Genomic DNA, 21748 nt, shown 5'->3' on the forward strand with positions numbered 1-21748 from the left:
CGGAATCCCCTTCATTGGATGATTTTAAGACCAGACTGTACAAACACCTGTCAACGATGATCTAGATTTACTTCAAGGAGTCCGCTGGCACCTTAAAGACTAACAGATTTATTTGGGCATAAGCTTTTGTGGGTAAAAAACCTCACTTCTTCAGACCCACTTACTGAAGAAGTGGGTTTTTTACCCACAAAAGCCTATGCCCAAATAAATCTGTTAGTCTTTAAGGTGCCACCAGACTCATTGTTTTTGTGGATACAGACTAAAACAGCTACCCCTCTGATACTTCTGTTTACTTTCTCCTGACTCTGCTCAGGGGGCTGAATGTGATCACTAAGTCCCTTTCAGCGCTGCATTTCTATGATTCTGTGATCCTCTGCTTAAAATTAAGAACAGGGTCAGCTCTAGGCACCAGCGAAGGAAGCAGGTGCTTGGGGCGGCCAATGGAAAGGGGCGGCATGTCCGGGTCTTTGGTGGCAATTCGGCGGCGCGTCCCTCAGTCCCTCTCTTCCTCTTAGAGCTGCCGCTGAAGTGCCGCCAAAGAGGCAGAGAGGGATCGAAGGACCCGCCGCCAAATTGCTGCAGAATGGAGCAGCACGATTGAACTGCCGCCCAAGTGTCACCGATGGTGGCTTCCCCCCCGCTTCGCTGCTTGGGGCAGCGAAAAAGCTGGAGCCGGCCCTGATTAAGAATGTGCTTAAATACTTTACTAGCTAGCAATTAAAGTAGGTAGCGCCCTGCAGGATCCTGTTCCATGGGGGGCGGGGGGTGCTGCTGCAAGGCATTAATGCTGTGGACAGCTACAGGCAGCACAACACCCCAGCAAGGCAGCACAACACCCCTACAAGGCAGCTCCGATGCGCCTCGTGGGCGACTCAAGTGAAGCTCAGCGGAGCGGAGCTCAGCCCCAGCGGCGCGCAGGGCAGGGGTGGGAGTTCTGGCGCTTCGCGCACTGGGGCAACGCTCGCGTGAAGCAGGCGCGGCGAGCTGAGCGCGCGGCCCCACCCCCGGCTGAAGCCGCCTTTTTTGGAACGTGTAACGCTCACTCACGCGCCTCCCGGCGCCGGCCTGGGCGGGGTTTGACATGCCTCCCCTCAGTCCGTATTGCGTCACTTCCTGCTCACGCACCACCCTGCAGCATTGTGGGAGCGGCAACGGGAAGGAATCGGCGCGGGAAAATGGCGGCGCGGGGAGGAGGCGGGGGCGCAGTAAGGGAGGGCGGCGGCGGCAGGCGGATGGACTCGGACCTGTTGCTGCACCCGGAGCTGCTGTCGCAGGAGTTCCTGCGGCTCACCCTGGAGCAGGTGCGGCCGGGGGGGGACCCCCCTCACCAAGCCCCAGAGAGGCCGCGGGGCGCCCGGCACCGCCTGGGGTCCCTGGGCCAGGAGAGCGGAGTTGGAAGATCCCTGCCCGGGCAGTGAGTCTCTCCCCGGGAGCCATCCGGCCCCGCGCGGCCCGGGTCCTGCCGCGTGCCAGCCTGAGCCGGGCTCGGTGCCGGCGCAGGGGCAGCGCAGAGAGCCGGGGAGGTCGCTGCTGTAACCCAGCTCCTGTCCCTGCTCTGGTTGTACCCGTGCCTGTTCGAGCCCGTTTCACGCGGATCGATGCTTCCCTGTGAAACGGTCTTTGAAAATAGCAGGCCGGCGCTGGAGAGGCGCTGGCCTCCTCCACGCCAGGATAGAGTCAGCTTCCATTATAGCGCTTTATTTTAGCAACGCCTTGTCGCTTCGGTTTGGATAACTTGTTCGCCTTGAAAGCTGGCAGATTTGCCAGAAAGTAAAAGAACATTTGCACGAAGTTAAAAGGGAATTCGTCAAACTGTTGGGTTATTTTAAACCTACATTATTAAAATGCCCTGATCTGACAGTAACTTTAAATACATTTATTAATATACATTGTTGCTGACAGTTTGAGTTCACCTCCTGCTCTAGCAGCAAAGAGTCCTGTGGCACCTTATAGACTAACAGACATATTGGAGCATGAGCTTTCGTGGGTGAATGCCCACTTCGTCGGATGCATGTCCTCAGGATTTTTTGCTGCTTTTACAGATCCAGACTAACACGGCTATCCCTCTGATACTTGCCCTCCTACTCTAGTTGATGTCATAGTGGTTTATTTGTCATCAGTTTAACTGGAAATATGATTTAGTACTGTTATCTTTAACTTGTTAAATCTTACCTGTGTGAGTAGTTACCTTGAATTTTAATATGCTCTCACGTATAGAGTTACAGGCATAAAAGTTTACAGATTCAAGGCCCATATGTGTGGGAGGGTATGTTTTCTTCTCTTGGCCCTGGTCTACACTGGGAGAGAGGGAGGTCAACCTTAGATACACAACTTCAGCTACACGAATAGCATAGCCGAAAGTCGGCATATCTTAGGTCGACTTACCTGGCCGTGAGGACGATGGCGAGTTGACTGCTACCGCTCCCCCATCGATTCCGCTTCTGCCTCTCACGAGCTGGAGTTCCGAAGTCGCCGGGGAGCGTGTTCAAGGATCAATTTATCTGTATCTAGACGAGACGCGATAAATTGATCCCCAATATATCGATCTCCAACCAAGGGCAGTGAAGACCTGCTCTTGGTTGGTTGTATCTTAGAAAATCGGCATTCGACTATAGATAGCTAATGGAGATCTGCCTTCTGCTCAGATGGTAGAAGCTTGTGTTTTGGAAGCTGGGGAATCAGGACTCCAGATCTAGGGACTTGATAGACCACCTGTGTGTGATTTTTATGAAGAGATCGTAGCTTCTCTGCAGATAAGGTGGAAAACCCATTAAAGTTGGTTTGATCCCTTCTGTGATTCAGAGAAATCTTCATAATTTAAAATGTTTTGCATTGAGTTTAATTGAACTAGAATGTGCTCTGAGAATTATTTAAACCCATTTTTTCAGATGAGCTAACAAGGGCTGTGATCCTGCTGTTGGGTCCATGCAGGTACATCCTTATACCTGCGTGGAGTCTCACGAATGTATGTATTGATCTGCAGTGTTCTGTAAATCACCTATTTCATTACTTGTTTAAAATGTTAGTTACGTTAAATTAACTGTTAAAAAAGTGAAGTGCCATTAAAGTTATTTGTGTTTGAAAGTTTCTCCTGTTAATAGTGGCTATGTTCCTTTTCCCACAGAAGAACATACTAGTTGAAAATAATGCAAAGCTCGACAAAGATGGCCTCACTAATCTCTATGTTCAACATGCCATACCATTGCCTCAGCGGGACTTACCCAAAAGTAGATGGGGGAAAATGATGGAAAAGAAAAGGGAGCTAAATGAAACAAAAAATGAGAGTAAAAGGTAATTCAGTTGTGCTTGTAACTCCTGGATAGCCGTTGGCACATTTTGGAAAACATAATTAGGTTGATCTTTTTCTAATCAGTTCATAAAATGTGTAAATTACAGTTTTTGTACATGTTGCTAGTACTTTCAGGGGATGCTGTGTGAGATATCAGAATGTATTCCCATAATGGTGACCCAGAAGGGGAAGAAGTTCAATTGTAGCAATAGAACGCTGATGATAATAATACCTAGTTCTTATACAGTGCTTTTCATCAGTAGATCTCAAAGCATCTTGCAAAGGAGGTAAGCATCATTATCCTCATTTTACAGACAGAGCTAGATAAGGGATGAAAAGCTTAGCACTTGTCATTGTTAATAGTAACAGTTAATGACAAGTAATAATAGTAACATTACTATTACTAATTGTAGTTGTTAGTTACTATTAACATGTCTCAAAAATCAATATCAAGGCATAATATAATTATCCGACTGTGTATGATATAGGGTATGTCTATACAGAGACTATATTATTTTACAGAGACTATATACATGTAGGTACATTGCTGTAGCTGTGCTGGCATAACACTGTTGTGTTGGTGCAGCATTGATGGAGGGGGTTTTTCCATCAGCAGAGGAATACCACTTCCCTGAGCAATGGTAGTTACGTTGACAAAAGCATTCTTTCATTGATGTAGCTTCATCTACATTGGTTGTTAGTTCAACATAGTTATACCAGTCAGGGGTGTGGATTTTTCATACCCCCTGTCTAATGTAGCTGTGTTGACCAGATTTTTAAACAGTAGACCAGGCCATAGTAATTTATGCTTGCTTGTGTGCTAGGAATTGAGTAAGGGGCATTGGCACCAGTCTGCAACAAAAGTGTGTTTATTGTACCTGCCAGTAATTCAATACCAATTTTTTAGTTAAATGGCTCTTCTCTCATATAAGGCCTTAAACTCAATTTTGATCAGAAAATAAAGTGGTCTGAAAACTTTATTTTATTTGTATTTAGTTCCACACTATGGTCCAAATTCTGTAATGCGATGTTCATGGAAAGATCTCTATATCCATGTCAAATCCCTGTGATTTTAAAGGGTTTCCCTCTGCTTCACATTAAAGGTTCAGGGCCTCAGTTTCTGACAGCTTTATGTGAGTGTATTAGATGTATTCATAAAGAAACTATCTAGCTGTCTGTCTGTATTTATGCACTCCACAGTACTTCAGCCAGTGAGCAGACATAAGCCTGCGATAACTGATCTCATACATCAGCAGCGTTTTGAAATAGCTGAACAGGAATTGAGTTTTTGGTACAGGCATGCAGATGAGCAACCAAGAAATCTATATTTCTTAAGAATTCCTGTACCCAATTTTACACTACATATAGATCTCATACTTGAGCAGAGTTTGCGTTTGCACATTAGAAATAATTATGCTGGTACAAATAAAACTTGTTTATAGTTAAACACATTTTATGATAAAAAGTAATGAATATATGGAGACCAAAGAATAGAAATAGGCCCATTTAGACAGCCACTTTGTGTTTTTTGTAAGGGTTGCATTAAGATTATTTTATTGGTGTTTAATATATTGTATGTTGAAAGTGCCAATTACAGTTTAAGTGCTTCCTACTGAATAGCCCAGGGGTGGGCAAACTACAGCCCACGGGCCCAATCCAGCCCCTCAGGGCTTTGGATCCGGCCCACGGGATTGCCCCCCGTGGCGCCATGCGCCACTCTGCAGAAGCGGCTGGCACCACTTCCCTGCAGCCCCCGGGTGGGGGGGCAGAGGGCTCCGTGCATTGCCCATGTCTCCAGGCATCGCCCCCCGCAGCTCCCATTTGGCCTGGAACAGGGAACCACAGCCAATGGGAGCTTCAGGGGATGTACCTGGAGGTGCAGCAAGGGCAACGCACGCGGAGCCCTCTGCCCACCCTACACCCCTCCTGTACCCCTGCCCTGAGCCTCCTCCTGCATCCCAACCCCCTTCCCTGAGCCCCCTCATACACTCGGCACCCCTCCTCTGCCCCAATCCTTTGCCCTGAGTCCCTTCCTGCACACTGCACCACCTCCCACACCCCGCACTCCCTTACGCACCCCAACCCCCTGCCCCGGCCCTGCATACAATTTCCCCACCCAGATGTGGCCCTCGGCCCAAAAAGTTTGCCCATCCCTGGATTAGCCACTATTAGGCAACTTCAAGACTTTTCAGTAGTTAATCTGCTGTTCATATTCAATGCTTAAAAAATAATTTTGTCTAGCTAGTATTTTATTGGGTTATCTTTTTACTGCCAGCATTCATGATGCACACAGTGTGGAGAGGGTAGGAGACAGGCTGCTGAAGGCTTTTTAAAGTTCTAGACTTACAGCAGTTTTGGTAAGCAAAACTAAAACGGACATAGAGAAACTTGAGTTATTGTAACACCCTAGTGAGATGAATCAAAGTAGTTCGCACACCTTTTAGGAGTGTATACTGTCCCCTCCATGGCTGTTGATGACCTTTTAGTAGAACCAATATGGTTCTTCTCTGCATGAGATGGAGCAGAATTTGGGGAGCTTCATAACCATCCTCTGTGTACTGTAGAGTTCAACTCCCCCAGGCTGCCTGAGTGTTGCTGGGAAGAAGGGTTTTGTGAGTGTGGGGAATTAATCTACCGGTTATACCCCGTAACACAGTATGGAAGCTGCTTCAGTGATAAAGCTGTGTTGCTGCCAAAGAGTAGCTTGCCTGCTGTGGAGTTTGGAGTGAAGGATTCTTGTATCATCCTGCCAGACCTTGAAGAACTCCCCAGAGCACAGCACAACTGTCTAGACTGTGTGCTGGGGCTCGGAGTTGGGTCTTAGACAGTTTATACCTCTCTGTTGTTTCAGGATATCTGTCTGCAGGCTCAGGAAGACAACACTACATCAGTTTGCATTTTGTTCACATTCAGCAGGTAATCTTCACAACTTTAAAGATTACAAATTGAATTGTTTTTGAATGGAAACTGAAATTCTGTAGAAACAGAGTTCCCTGATTGCCAGGAGAAGTTTCCTGCTTTAGTGGCTTCCTTAGGAATATGTTATTTATAAGATATCAGTCTGTCATTTGTGATAACAAAGGTGCTGTTACTCCTCAAAAATACAACATGAGTGATCCCCACAATAATAAATACCAAATATCCTACCTAAACATATATGTAGCTCCTGAGTGTCAGTATCCACAACATGGAGTATTTAAAGAGCAATTCTTAACTAAGGAATATCTGCTACATCTTTAGGCATGTTAAGGAAGGAGACTGAAACAGATAGTATAGCTTTATATTGTGGTATATTGGGAGTGGACATTGAAGATAACTGTTATGGAGTGCATTCAAGATTAGGGTGCTGTTGTCAGGAATAAAAGTTGTAAGGAAAAATCCAAAGTGAGTGGTAGAGATTAACTCACTTCATTTGTGTGTGTGTGTAGGTTGCTTTTATTAGGCTCTTTAAGTATTTTGCTCATTTAAGTGTTAAATTAATGGATTCATTAAGCACAATTGCTGTATAATAAAAGGCAAACCTGATGGCCAGCTTTGATGCACTGTCAGTTAATGTTGTCTTGTGAGCATGGATGCATGTGCACTCTTCAACTATTGTTCCTTTCATTTTTAAAGAAACGTTGGTAAGTGCTATCATCCAGCAGATCTCTGGAATTACTTTTATTTTTGCATTTAAAGGCTACCAGCAACTCCATGTTTAGTGGCTGTTCTAATGATGTTGTAATTGAATCATATGGGTGTCATGACGTAGTTATTAAACATGTATGGTATTAAATATGTAAAGTATATTGATTATTTACATTTAAATAATCATGTATATCTAAACCACTCATGTGTATAGCCACCTCAGTGGTACTTGTTATAAAGTAACACTTTATTTGAACAACTTCTGTGGAGTATATCACAAATATAAGGTATTGTCACAAATGAAAAATCAGCAAACTGAATGGTTGACACTGAATTAATTTCATTAATTTACAGATATTCAGGTTTCCTGGTGATTGTCTTATCCATGTCCCTGAGGTTTAGAATTCTTTTAGTCCTTACTTCAGTATGTGTAAAAGGATAGTTATGTTAAAATCATATGTAAACTTTTTTTGCCACTTAGACTGTTTGTTTGCCTTTTGAATTATCTTTTGGATCTACACAATTTTACAGTGTTCCTCTATTTATAAATAAAATATTTAATTAGCCTGACCTGATTGCATGTAGATTGAAAAGCATGAGCAGTTCCAACAAAAAATAAATTAGACCCACTATTTTGGCTCAGGAACAACTTATTTTGGAAATAGGGATTTATTTATTTATGTTTGTTTTTATTTTTTTGTGAAATATTTTCACTAATAGTCTGTCTAGCCCCTATTTGGGCTTTCTCACCGTAAGAATCATGAACAAATGCAGATGTTAGGAGCAGTGATTTTTATAAAATTTCAAACTGTCAGTGAATCTTAACTTAAATGAAAAAGGCAATTCACAGCTCCTCAAATATTTGCCTTATATCTGGAATAAACTGTATCTGTTCTGATACAGTCGAATCCTAAAATAACTGTAAAGAACAATATTAAGGCTCTGCTAAATTTGACAGTTGTATTGTTTGGAATGAGTTTAAATTGGCTAGCTTGATATTTTTGAAGCAATTGCTTTAATTTAAATTGGAATGAGTAGAACAGTTTAAGGAAAACTACATTGACAAATATTGCCAGGTTGGGCTAGATTAATTTTTTGAATTGTCTATTTACATTGCTTATATCTTGAGTTACTAACGGAACTCTTGATAATCTAGTTTGTATTTCTGAGAACTTTAAAACTTGTATTTTCAGTGTTACAACTGTGGAAGGCTTACGGAAACGGCCACTAATTGTATTTGATGGCAGTTCAACAAGTACAAGTATAAAAGTGAAAAAGACAGAAAACGGAGCTACTGATCGCCTAAAACCTCCTCCAGCTGGAATCACTGCCGATACTTTTAGGAGATTATCTGTTCCTTCAAACGCCTCAACACACATTTCAGCCTCCAGTTTATCACAGGAGGTTAAACTGGAAACTAGGAAGAATGAGGCTAAACAGAACAGTGTTCCAGTGACTAATAGCATATTGGCTAATCTGAAGGTGCCACCTTTGACCCCTGTAGCAGGAGCTGCTGTTGTGAAATTAAAGAGAGCAGCTCCAAAAGAAGAATCTGAATCAGCGGTATGTATGTTTACACCACTGTATAGTTTTTTGCACATCTTTTCCTTGAGCCTATGAAGGAGCAGGTAGGTCCTCAGATCCCTATATTGAGAATCCTTTTATAACATTATAACTGTTATATTTTAGTTTTATCTTGAAAGTCATTTTATATAATGATTTGGTATATGCTTTACTGTAGTACGTGCAGTATGGTTGGTAGTATGCAAACACATAGCAAGAGACAGTGATTCCCCTGAAAAGTTTATAGTGTAAAGAAACCAAACAGCCAGAAGGTGGGAGGATAAACAGAGGTGCAGAGAGATGAAGTGACTTGCCTAAAATTGCATAAGAGCTGGGATTAGAACTCTGGTCTCTTGATTCCCTGTCCTGTATCTTATCCATTAGACTGCCCTCTCAGTAAAATACTAATTCTTTAGCACTCATCACTCATGTTAATAACTAGTGTTGCAGAATCACCTAAGAGTCCCAGTCATGGACCAGGATCCCATTGTCTGGGTACCGTTCAAACAAAACAAAATGATGATTCTTGTCCCAAAGATCTTACAGTCTAAGTACAAGACATGAGACACAGGTGATTAGATGAATGAGCACAAGGCAACGATGAGATAATACTGTTCAGTATAATAGTCAGCTCTCTCAGCACATCAGCTGTCTAACTGTTATCAAGTTGCTTTTGTAGGCATTGTTACCCAAGGTTTTCAGAATCCAAAGCTGTGGATTAACTGTTTCACTCCAGGTGGTCTCAGGAATAAATCAATGGGAACACAATGCTTCCGTCCTATGAAAGATTGATACAAGGAAGTGTGCTCTTATCTAAAACAATTATTTATTAGATTTAAGCGTGCACACACACGAGCAATACGTTTAGGACATCCGAAATAATTACCTAAAATCTGAGATGGTATTGAGTAATTAGCAGCAGGTCAGCAATGGCTGGTCGCTTCCCTGCCGGGGAGTATGGTGTCAGGAAAAAGTCTCTCAGGATAGCTTCAGCAAACTGCTCCAGAGTACGCTTTAAATCTAGTCTTTTTATAACTAAATTTTTACAGAACACATAGCTCATAACGACCCCCAGTGGGTCATTACTTTCTCTAATTTCAGTCAACTAGTCATCAACAAAACATTCCTAGCAATCTTAGCCATAATAAACTTCTATATCAAAGGCACCCAAGCTCAAAGTCTTCATCCACTTATTTTCTTTCAGACTTATAATTTGTTGAATCTTTTCCCCCTCCTCCTATTCTGATTAGCAGAAACTGCAAGCCTGCAGCTAGTATTTGACCTTCTCTCAAAAGCCTTCCTTGTCCAAATAAACCCTTAACTATGTGGTGTTCTATTTTATTAATTCATGGTGACTGAATGCACACAATATGGCTGCAATTAGTTTGATCAAAATCTGGTGTAACAGACCCCTCAATTCCGGGGTAACAGCATCACAGCAAAGAAGAAGGGATTTGAAGGAGTACAATGAGGTGGTTTTATGGATGTTGGGGAGCTCCTCGTGCATGAGGAGCAGCATGGGAGAAAGCATGAAGATGCTTGAAAACTTAACAAGTGGGCAGTCAAGGTTGGTGTCATTGGCAGAGCAGAGGCAGGAGTTAGCGTTGCAATAGCGTATGAGAGATGATAGGTTGGGGAACAGGGTGTGAAGGGCCTTGACATACGTGTCTTCACTTTCATGTTTGGTGCACTGGAGAAGTAGGACCCAGTGCAGTGATACAAAGAGAGGTTTCAAGTGACAAGCTGAGGAAGTGATCTTTGCAGCAGCATTTTGAGTGGCTATGAATGGGGCAAGAGAAAAGGCCACTCAAGAAAAGGATGTTGCAGGAATCAAGACACACATTGTTGAGGGTCTGGATGAGAATTATAGCTGTGTGGAGGGAGAAGAGGCTATATTTTTAGAGATGTTGTGTAGTACGCTTCGGCAGCACATATACTAGAATTGGCAAGATGAGGACCTAGAGAAGGCAATGCTCAAGATAATACTCAGGTTACAAGGGTTGAGTGACAGGGGAAGAGGGTCGTATTGTCCACAGTGATTGAGGAGGAGGATGGCAGGAGGGTTTGAGAAGGAAAAGACCAAGAACTTAAGTTTGGACTGGGGGAGGGGGGCAGGCATATTCGAGTGTTGTAAGCATAGAGATAGATGCTAGTGAATTTGTATACAAATAAGATTACCCAAGGACAAGGTATAAAGGGAGAAGAGGAAGGGACCACGGATGGGACCCTGTGAAACCCCCACAGAAAATTTGAGAGTGGATAAGGAGGATCCTGCAAATGACACACTGAAGAAGAGAGGTAGAAGAAGAACCAGGAGAGGACTGAGTCCCAAAAACTGAGGGAGGGCAAGATCTTGAGAAGATAAGCATAGGCAACAGTGCTGAAGGTAGCCAACAGGTAGAGGCAGATGGAATGCTGGTTCTAAGCATTGACCAAAAAGCGATCATTAGAATCTTTGAGAACTGGTGCAGTGGAGCACAAAGGGCAGAAACTAGAATGAAAAGAGTACTTTACATCTATTTTTTTAGAGCACTATTGTGAGGTAGGTATAGCTTATGTAACTTTTATCCCAAAAGAACCTAATTTAAATCCTTTGAGATAAGGGCCAACATACAGGGATATTGGCTGACATCAAAGAATTACTTACCACTCTAATGTGACTACATTTGGGTGAAACAGCAACGTTTCATGGGAGTTCAGGGAAGGAATGAAAAAAAATAATCTCAGATTTGAAGTGCAGAAGGAATTTTAGGTAGGCAGAATGTAATTACTGAATTAAAATGTTCTCAGGAAGCCACTTCTCTACTCTTAAATAATGCTAATCTCTTAGGGATACGTGTTTACTTTTCAGTCTGGGTGTGTGATTCCCAGCTCGAGGAGACATACATTCGCTCTGATTGAGCCAGTGCGCTAAAAACAGAATGTAGCTGAGTGAGAGGGGCTAGTTGCCCCAAGTACGTGCCTGTGGTCTCTGACGCTGCTGTGGCTACATTCTATTTGTAGTGTGTTAAGTCATTCAGAGTTAGCGTGACTGTCTCCTTGTGCTGAGAATCTCACTCCCAACTCAGAGATTAGATTTAGCCTTAAAGCAATTTTCATCCACTTAGCTAAAAAAATCTTTCTAATGGGAGGCCAAATAGAATTGGGCATCTCCATTTTACAGATGGGGAAGTTGATTTCTGTGGAAAATGCCATGTAATTTCTGAGTGCTCAGGTACTCATTTGTATGTTTTTAATCTCAAAGGCAGCTCTTCCAGCAACACTTCAAAGCCATGCTTAAGCACTAGATCAATACTGACCCAGCAGGAAGAGTACCACCTATTGAAAACATCACTAAACTACTGCAGTGTTCTTTAGAGATCTTTTAGATACTGCCCATGTCCAAACTTAAGTGGTTTTGGAATTTGTTTGGTTCACAGCACAAAGGTGCTGTATGGTATGTCTACAGGTTTTGTTCACCTATTAAATATTTAATAGAGCTGTCCATTAATTGCAGTTAATTCACACGATTAACTCAAAAAATTAATCACCGTTTTAATCGCACTGTTAAATAGAATACCAATTGAAATGTATTAAATATTTGCGGATGTTTTTCTACATTTTCAAATATATTGATTTCTATTACAACGCAGAATACAAAGTGTACACTGCTCACTTTATAATATTTTTATTACAAATATTTGCACTGTAAAAATTATAAACAAAAAAAATAGTATTTTTCAATTCACCTTATACAATACGGTAATGCAATCTCTTTATTATGAAAGTGCAACTTACAAATGTAGATTTTTAGTTTTATTTTTTTGGTTACATAACTGCACTCAAAACCAAAACTTCAGAGCCTACAAGTCCACTCATTCCTACTTCGTGTTCAGCCAATCACTAATACAAACAAGTTTGTTTACATTTAAGGGAGATAATGCTGCCGGCTTCTTATTTACAATGTCACGTGAAAGTGAGAACAGGCATTCGCCATGGCACTTTTGTAGCCAGCCTTGCAAGGTATTTACGTGCTAGATTCGCTAAATATTCGAGTGCCTCTTCATGCTTCGGCCACCATTCCGGAGGACATGCTTCCATGCTAATGACACTTGTTAAAAAAAAAATACATTAATTAAATTTATGACTGAACTCCTTGGGGAAGAATAGTATGTCTCCTGCTCTGATTTACCTGCATTCTGCCATATATTTCATGTTATAGCCGTCCAGGATGATGACCCAACACATATTCGTTTTAAGAACACTTTGCAGATTTGACAGAACAGAAAGAAGGCATCAATATGAGATTTCTAAATATAGCTATAGTACTCGAACCAAGGTTTAAGAATCTGAAGTGCCTTCCAAAATCTGAGAGGGACGAGGTGTGGAGCATGCTTTCAGAAGTCTTAAAAGAGCAAAACACTGATGTGGAAACTACAGGACCCGAACCACCAACAAAGAAAATCAACCTTCTTCTGGAGGCATCTGACTCAGATGATGAAAGTGAGCATGTGTCTGTCTGCTCTGCTTTCAATTGTTATTAAGCAGAACCCCTCGTTAGCATGGATGCATGTCCTCTAGAATGGTGGTTGAAGCATGAAAGGGCATATGAATCTTTAGGGCATCTGGCACGTAAATAGCTTGCAACGCTGGCTACAACAGTGCCATATGAACACCTGTTCTCACTTTCAGGTGACATTGTAAACAAGCAGGCAGCATTATCTCCTGCAAATGTAAACAGACTTGTTTATCTGAGTGACTGAACAAGTAGGACGGAGTGGACTTGTAGGCTCTAAAGCAGGCCTGCACAACATGCGGCCCGGGGGCCACATGCGGCCCGCGTGGGCTCATTGTGCCGCCCGCGGGGGTTGAGTAGATGGGCTCACTGTGCGGCCCGTGGGCGGAGGGGGGGGTGAGTAGACAAGCGGTGGGTGAGGGAGGGGGGCTGAGTAGGTGAGCGGGCAGTGGCAGGGAATGAGTAGGCGATCCGGGAGGGTGGAGGGCTGAGGAGGCGAGTGGGCGGGCAGTGGCGGGGGGTGAGTAGGAGAGCCGGGGCAAGGGAGCTGAGGAGGCGAGTGGTGAGTCGGTTGCTGACCTGTTCTACTGATCTGGTCTTGCTTCCATCCCCTCTCCCAGGGCCGGCTCCAGGCACCAGCAAAACAAGCAGGTGCTTGGGGTGGCACATTTCTAGGGGCGGCATTCTGGCGCCGGCCATCATAGATGCCGACTCCGGGGCATGGGAAAAAAGTGCCCTCGCTGCCCCAGCTCGCCTCCGCTCCGCCTCCATCCGCTCCCCTGAGCGCGCCGCCACCACTCCGCTTCTTCTCCCTCCCTACCAGGCTTGCTGCGCGCGAAACAGCTGTTTTGCGCAGCAAGGCTGGGAGGGAGGAGAAGCCAAGCGGCGGGGCGCTCAGGGGAGGCGGCGGAGGTGAGCTGGAGCGGGGAGTGGTTCCTCTACCCCCCCCGTTACTTCCTGCACCCCCCCCACCTTAGCTCACCTCCGCTCCGCCTACTCCCCTGAACGCTCTGCTGCTCCGCTTCTCCGCTCTCCCTCGCCTGAGAGGGACGGGGGAGAAGCAGAGCGGCAACATGCCCGGGGGAGCAGGCGGAGTGGAGGTGAGCTAGGGCGGGACGTCACGGGGGGCCCATAGGAAGCAATGGGGGCGAGAAATGCAGCACGCCAGGGGAGGAGGAGGTGCTGGGGATTTGGGGAAGGGGTTCAGAAGGGGTGGAGTTGGGGTGGGGCCAGGGGCACGAAAAAGAAAGGGGAGGCGGCCAAAAATTATTTTGCTTGGGGCGGCAAAAATCCTAGAGCTGGCCCTGCCCTCTCCAAGCGTTGCAGCTGTCCAGAGGTGCCTGCCTTCCACGCCTTCCTCATTCACACCTCATTCATTCAACAGGGCAATCGATTACAAAGTGGGGGGGAAGATCTTCTTCTACTTCTAGCAAAAAGACATTTTTCTTTTACCTTAATTATACTACCTTAAGGGCCGCTATAACATATTACCGAAGTTCAATACTGCTGTTTCGGTGGGGCGGCGCTGGGGAAGAGGGTTTAATTCCGTGGAGCAGATGGCGCGCGGAGGGGGGGGAGGGAGTTCGGCGGCGCTGGGGAGGTTGTTTCCGTGGGGTGGGCGGTGCTGGGGGGGGGTGTTGTGTTTTGGGGGGCTGGGTGGTGCTGGGGGAGGGGGGGGTTGGCAGCGCTTGGGGGGTTTCGGCCCTCAGTTGTTTTCTTTGGAGTAATATGGCCCTCGCCGCTTTACGAGTTGTGCAGGCCTGCTCTAAAGTTTTCCATTGTTTTATTTTTGAATGCAGTTATTTTTGTACATAATTCTACATTTGTAAGTTTAACTTTCATGATAAAGAGATTGTATTACAGTATTTGTATGAGGTGAATTGAAAATATTTCTTTTGTTTTTATAGCACAAATATTTGTAATCAAAAATAAATATGAAGTGAGCATTGTACACTTTGTTCTGTGTTGTAATTGAAATCAATATATTTGAAAATGTAGAAAACATCCACAAATATTTAAATAAATGGTATTCTATTATTTAACAGTGCAATTAATTGTGATTAATTTTTTTAAATCAGTTGGCAGCCCTAATTTAAATAAGTTTATGTTCAGAATTGATTACCGTTGACATCCTTGAAATCAAAATCTTTACTGCATCTTATATTATTTTGTAGCCTAACAAAAATAATTTAGGTCCCAGTTTAGCAAGATACAGTTAAGCATGCGCTTAAATTTAAACATGAGACATCGGTGTGAGTATTCATGCTTAAAGTTAGTTATACCTTTAAGTATCTTGCTGAATCAGGCAGAAAGGAATGAGCAAATGGTTTAATTAACGTTACTATTCATTAATCAGTGGCTTCAGAGTTCCTAGAAGAAAAGTATAAAATATGAGTTAATATTGCTTGGTCCCTGGATTTGCACGTTCTGCCAATACAGCCCAAATTCCTCCTGCAATTTTAATTTGGTAATACTGTTTACTTCCTGTCCTAAACTCTTTGGTAGTGTTGGTTGTACGGGAAGTGATTCCTGTGTGCATATTTGAAGGATGGTATCTAAATGGAAGATCAATCTTAATTGATCATTTTAAGAGGGGTGTATTTTCTTTTGAATAAGTGACTTCCTGTTTTGGTGCACAGGTTGTTGGTTATGAGCAGACTTTTTTTCCATAATTAAAGAAAACCATGTACATAATAAGGTAGTAAAGAATCTTTACCCTACGAGACACATTGTCGGTGGGAATGTTACTGTGCAGCATTAAACTAGCAAAACAGTTTTAACATTGGTCCTTGTTGAGACTTAGTGGCAGATTGTTCCACTAGTACGAAACTCAGCAGACTTCTTGCATAGTGGCGCTCGCCATTTCAGGCGTGCTGCTACTTGTTTTTAAGAACCACTCATGGTGTTAATTTGTAAAGTGTCTGGTCTGTGTCCTGATTACCTTAAAGACCATCTCTCTTTGCAACTTCCCAGTGGCTGAGATTAGCTCAATTGCTGCTCACAATACCCAGATTTGCACTCTCAAAGTTTGGTGTCAGCGTCTGTGTTGAACTGTACTTGTCTGGATCCTGCTCCCCTATTTGGTCTGCCAGAGCTGGTTTGACCTTCAGAGTATGGTGCAAAGTCCATCTGTTTATCCAGGCGTTTGCCTGTCTAACCAACTGGAGACTGTTTCGTGGTTCCTTCTTATTTTTGATGACTGTTAGAGATTGATTTGGAGGTTGTCTACTTGCTGCCAATTCTTATGAACTTTTTATTTTTAAATTTGCAAGTGCACACAGAGGCTTAAGCAATGTGTTCCTCATTTATACGTGGTAGTGTAAAGAAATACTTTTTTTTTTCTCTAGTTGTAATTTTTCAGCAGTTTTATGCAGGTAGTCTAATTGTTTTTAGAACAGCAGCATTTTTAAGATTCTTTAATTTTTAAAAATTAGATTTAATTATATTGGATTTTTAAGAGTAGATTATATTCCTGTATTTGCTTTAAAACATTCTTCATGGATCAGACTTTAGACTAAAGTTCTTATGTGGATGTATTTCTAAATTACTCATGTTTTCCTAGTGAGAGGGATACTTTTGGTAAACCTGCTCACCACAACAAAAAATGGATGAGTTTGCCTTTATAGTTCTCCTGCTTCCTTTTTACTTTCTGGGTAAGCCTGACATTTTAACTTCCTCCAGAAGATGGCATCAGGAAGTTACTATAATGATGCATATAGTGCTAAAGTGCTCAGCTAACCCTCTCTGGATATTGTACGATAATTACTAAATACTGTCTAGTGCAGCACATCTAATATTAGTTGTATACTTTCTTCTATTCCAGAATGACCTAAAACCTACAGAAGCAAAGAAGAAAATCCAGCATGTAACATGGCCATGAATTAGTGGGGGTCCTGGAAATGTAAATATATCATTCCTGTAGTTCAGAACAGTTGAAGTACATTTCTCTTTAAAGTATACAGGGATTCACATTGTTGTGGAGTTTTCTTAAATTTGAAAGTTCCCTAATATAAAGCTGGAATCATAGTCTCACCAATCACCTTAAAAGTGTCTATCTTCTTGCATTGAGACCCTTCCAAAGGTGGTGTTCTTACAAGATACTAAAAAACCTGCTTTTGAATTTTCAAGTATACTGTAGTTCATCTCCTGTGTGTCTCTACAAAAAACCTTTGTGGGCTTAAAAATGTTCATATTTTATGCTATACAGCTAAATTCAGTTTAGTAGGTCATGTCCTACCTAAATACCCAACGCAATTCTTGAAGTTCCAGGTGGTATGAAAGATTGTGCATCCAAACCCTGTTTGGGTTTCAGAATCTAGTTAAACAATATAGTATAAAATCATCCCATTGACAGATTTTATTCTAGAGAAAAAAATATTTTTGTTATACAGAACAAAACTACAGACTTGTATTTGTATTTAAAATACAAATACAAGTTAGTAATAACACATGAACTATATAACATTCTTGCTTCAAATTGAAGCTTCTATAGTCATTTGAGATAAAAAAATGCACATGGAAGCACATTATTAGAATCTATATTCAGTATGAATCTGAGGAAAAATAATAAATGGATTAGTGCAATGTTCTTATATACACACATCTGTATACGTGTGTGCAGCAAGTTTCTTTTGTTATCCCAGTTATAATAATGCTTGTTAAAATAAAGTGGGAAATCCTAGAATGTGGGCCAACACTCTCCTCTCATCAACATGTAAAGAAGCAACAATCACTGCACTGGGTTAGAATAGTATACTCTTAACAATGTCTAGCCTCTTCCCTACCTGTGACAGTTTTAAAATAAGATTGTTGGTTTTTCTTTGAATCCCAGTGGATTTCATTTGGATTATTACTTGTGTGGTGTAACACACTGGATCTGGTCCTATGTCCATTAAAATCAATGGCAAAACTATTGATTTTGGTGGTTAAGTGGGCCTGATCCTGCACCTACTTTGGGTGTATATGGTAAATAGTAAAGCTTCTATATGCAAAAACTAATATGAAATTTGTATTCCTCCCATATGAAAGCCTGTCACCACTGAATTTAAACATGCAGGAAATCCTTTTTCTGGCTTTAAGCCAGTTGAAAATGCTGTCAGCAGCGATCTGAAAGCTTACTTAGAATTTTTTAAAATGTATATGTATTGAAAATATGAACAGTAGTCTACGTCGGATATGGCTGAGACAGGAGTTTCCCATTCATTATTGTGGAATCAAAGGCACTTCTGAATGCTGTAAAATAGTAAGAATGATGTGTGTTGTTTTTTTTCTAAATATTGTGTGCTTGTCTCCTTTTACTAAACACTAAAACCTCTGTGCAGGTTTTACACTTCAGTACAGAAAAGTTTCACATGTTAATGTACATTTTGTATGTAAAGAGTGGTCTTTTAAGTAGTTTTATCCTATTTAAATAAACTGAATTAAAAGTAATCTTTGCAGTAGTATAGATCTATTTTGTAATGTAATTAAACCTGTTCAATTGAAATAGTGATGTTGAAGTGTACTCAAAGTCACTGAGACTACTCCTTAAAGTTAAGTATGTGCATAAGTGTTTGCAATATTGCGGTTGTAATTTTGGTAAATGTTACACCTTTTTTACTAAATCATCCCATAAACCTAATTTAATTTTAGAAACCTGTCACAATAATTATTGTGATATCTTACTCAGGATAACCAGAATTGTGAGCCACCATGTTACCACTCTGCCTCAGGAAGAGTGAGCGTTGCTGCTGCTGAGCTATGTTTCAGCTCCCTGACACACCAGCTTGACAAGCTTGACACACCTGCCTTGCCAACAAATGCTTCAAAACTCTGCCAGTCCAAACCTTGCGTTGAAGGTAACGGTCAGTGAACCCAAGTTCTCTGGAGATGTCCTCCTGCAGTGTTCAGTCCCTCTCAGTGGACACTCACAGAAGTTGTTTGTTGCCTTCAAAGAGACAGAGCACACATCAGTGTTACAATAGCTGAAGACTTACACTTCACTTCAGTATAACAGCACTGAGATAGTTTTGTAACAAAACAATAAGTTTATTAACAAAGAGCATAGGTTTGAATGATTTCAAGCAAGAGTTGGAGATATGAAAGGTAGGTTACAAACAAAACACGCTTTCTAGTGACTAAAATAACTTCAGAAAGTTAGTCTTTGTCTAAGCAGGTTTCCCACCTATAGCCAGTTCCCAGAGACATCAGCCCCCTTAGCTGAAGGGATCCACTTTTCTCAGATTTCAAGAGGTCTGGCTTCTTGTGTGATGGATGCCAAAATGGCTTTCTGTTTCTGCTTATATTTCCCAAAGGCCATTGTCTGTTTTAAGAGCCTGGAGGTACAGCCTCCATCCCCAGTTGTGATGGTTAAATGGTCCTCTCCCTCACATGATATTTTGATGGCTTTATTTATCTTGTATATAAATATACTTTCCATTGTTTTTGGCCTGGCTTTGCTCAATTTACATTGGAGACACATCATAGTCCAGCAAGCGAAACAATATTCCTTTGTCTCGGACAGGTTGGGCTTATGCACTGCTTGCAAAACACATTTTAAGAATATTTCCAGCACATACCTATAAGTTTTTATACACCACCCATCCATGCATCATGCAATAATATTAATGACCAGCATGTTACCAGTTTGCATACAATACCTGCGTGACTCCTTTTATATACAGATTATGATAGCAATAAGTTTGTCCATGTAAGGCACACTTTCTAGCTATTCCCTAATTAGAGCTCCTTGAATATAAATTGTTTGCTCTTGGAAGAAAGATTATGCAGTCTAGGAAATTATTTGAAAGGCAGATGTTTTCCAAATATTTGAGATGCATACATTTTCAAACAAAATATTACATTAAAAGGAATAAATTGGCAAGACCGTTAAAACTAACTTTTTTCATATTAGTGTCATTTTCAAAATTTTTAACTATTTTATTATCATATATATGTACATTTTACAAACCACCGCAATATTTAAAATAGCTTAAAGAATGAAAGTGATCGACAAATATCTTTAACCAAATACCCAGCTCTATAGAAGAAATATACCAATGACAGATAGCTGCAGTTATTTGTTCAAGTATCCCTTCCTGCAGTCTCTATGGTTCTGTGATAAGAGGTCATATTTACATAAAGATTGTTTTTTGTTAAGGCCAGAGGGCACCATTAAACACCTCTACCCGGACATAATGCTGTCCTTGGGAGCCAAAAAATCTTACCGCGTTACAGGTGAAACCACATTACAACTAACTTGCTTTGATCCGCTGGAGTGTGCAGCCGCGCCTCCCCCCGATTGTGCTTTACCGTGTTATATCGGGTCGCGTTATATCAGGGTAGAGGTGTATCTGGTTTGACGACCTCAACTATGCTTCAGGGAAGAACTGGCTTTGTGTACCTTGGGTGATGCTAGATTTTAAGTTGAGTCTTCTCCCCTCCCTCCCTCCCTGATTGTGTATCTCGAAGTAAGTATAGATCACTGCATGTTTAATCTGAACAGCATTTTTTAAATGTTTAATTTTACGCAGATGAATTTTCTGAAATTTCCCCCACAAAATAAATGGCCACATGTCTGCATGCTACTCATTTAAAAAGCAAATCAAAGAACATCAGGGGGTTTGTTTTGTTTTTAACTATACAAGATAATGGAAAAACTCTAGGCCAGATCTAGCTTTTTCACTGCTCACAGTAAAATCTGGAGAGAAGGGAGTTTAGGGAAGAAAAATCTTCAAGATTCCCCTTGCAAAATTTTCCATTCTGTCTTGGCTTCAGTTTTGGCTCCTTGAGGGATAAGTCAAGGGGATTCATAGAAGGCTAGGGTAGTGCCTCCATACTTGTTTTGGGAAACCAGCATTCTCGTCTGCTTTCTTGAAACTATATTGCTAAGGCAGTTCCTGTCCGTGGCTGTTCAGAGGCTTCATTCATCACCCTTTTTAAAATGGGTTCTTTAGGGCTTGCCCTCTCCTACATCTATATATCCTAACTCACAAAGGGGGCTGCAGAAGTCACTGCTCTCTTCCCTTCTGTACAGGGCAGGGGAGATTTGGACATGAATTCCAGGTTTTCATTTGATCCGGTTATGCCTGGTCCAGCTCTCTGCTGTAGAAATGAGCTTCACTGCTGTATCTTGGTTCACCTTCAGAATTTTTCATCCAGATGTTGATTGCTTTTTGCAGCAGTAGCTTCTGATGCACACCTAATTTGCAAAGTTTAATAACTGCAAAAATAATTCTAATAAAATCACTTGTGTTATTGGAAGTGAGACAGTAATTCCACGTCCGTGTAATAATCTAAGAATACTGAGAGATGATACCTTTTATGAAAAATGTGAGAGCTGATCAGTGAGAGGAAGTTAATGTATATTGGGTTATAAGACTTTCCTGTATGAATGCATTGTTCTAGCTCAGGGGTAGGCAACCTATGGCACGCGTGCCGAAGATGGCACACAAGCTGATTTTCAGTGGCACTCTCACTGCCTGGGTCCTGGCCACTAGTCTGGGGGGCTCTGCATTTTAATTTAATTTTAGATGAAGCTTCTTAAATAAGGATTTTAAAATGTTTACTTTACATACAATAGTTTAGTTATATATTATAGACTTATAGAAAGAGACCTTCTAAAAACGTTAAAATGTATTACTGGCACGCAAAACCTTAAATTAGAGTGAATAAATGAAGACTCGGCACCCCACTTCTGATAGGTTGCCAAACCCTGTTCTAGCTTAATAGGGGGCTGTGAGGGAAAATAAGCAAGGAAGCAACACAGGCTCCTGACAAGCAACCTCCAAACCAAC

General features: G+C 41.9%; 1 protein-coding gene across 1 annotated transcript; it reads left to right on the forward strand.

Annotated features, from left to right (window-relative positions):
• Positions 1-1172: 1172 nt before the first annotated feature.
• Positions 1173-18404, forward strand: C1H2orf49 (chromosome 1 C2orf49 homolog). Its single transcript, XM_054010410.1, has 4 exons — positions 1173-1301; positions 3125-3291; positions 8110-8479; positions 16798-18404. The coding sequence occupies exons 1-4, from the start codon at positions 1176-1178 to the stop codon at positions 16852-16854; spliced, it is 720 nt and encodes a 239-aa protein (XP_053866385.1). The 5' UTR covers positions 1173-1175; the 3' UTR covers positions 16855-18404.
• Positions 18405-21748: the final 3344 nt, after the last annotated feature.

This window comes from Malaclemys terrapin, chromosome 1, assembly GCF_027887155.1.
Source record: "Malaclemys terrapin pileata isolate rMalTer1 chromosome 1, rMalTer1.hap1, whole genome shotgun sequence".
In the NCBI taxonomy this organism is placed as follows: Eukaryota; Metazoa; Chordata; order Testudines; family Emydidae; genus Malaclemys; species Malaclemys terrapin.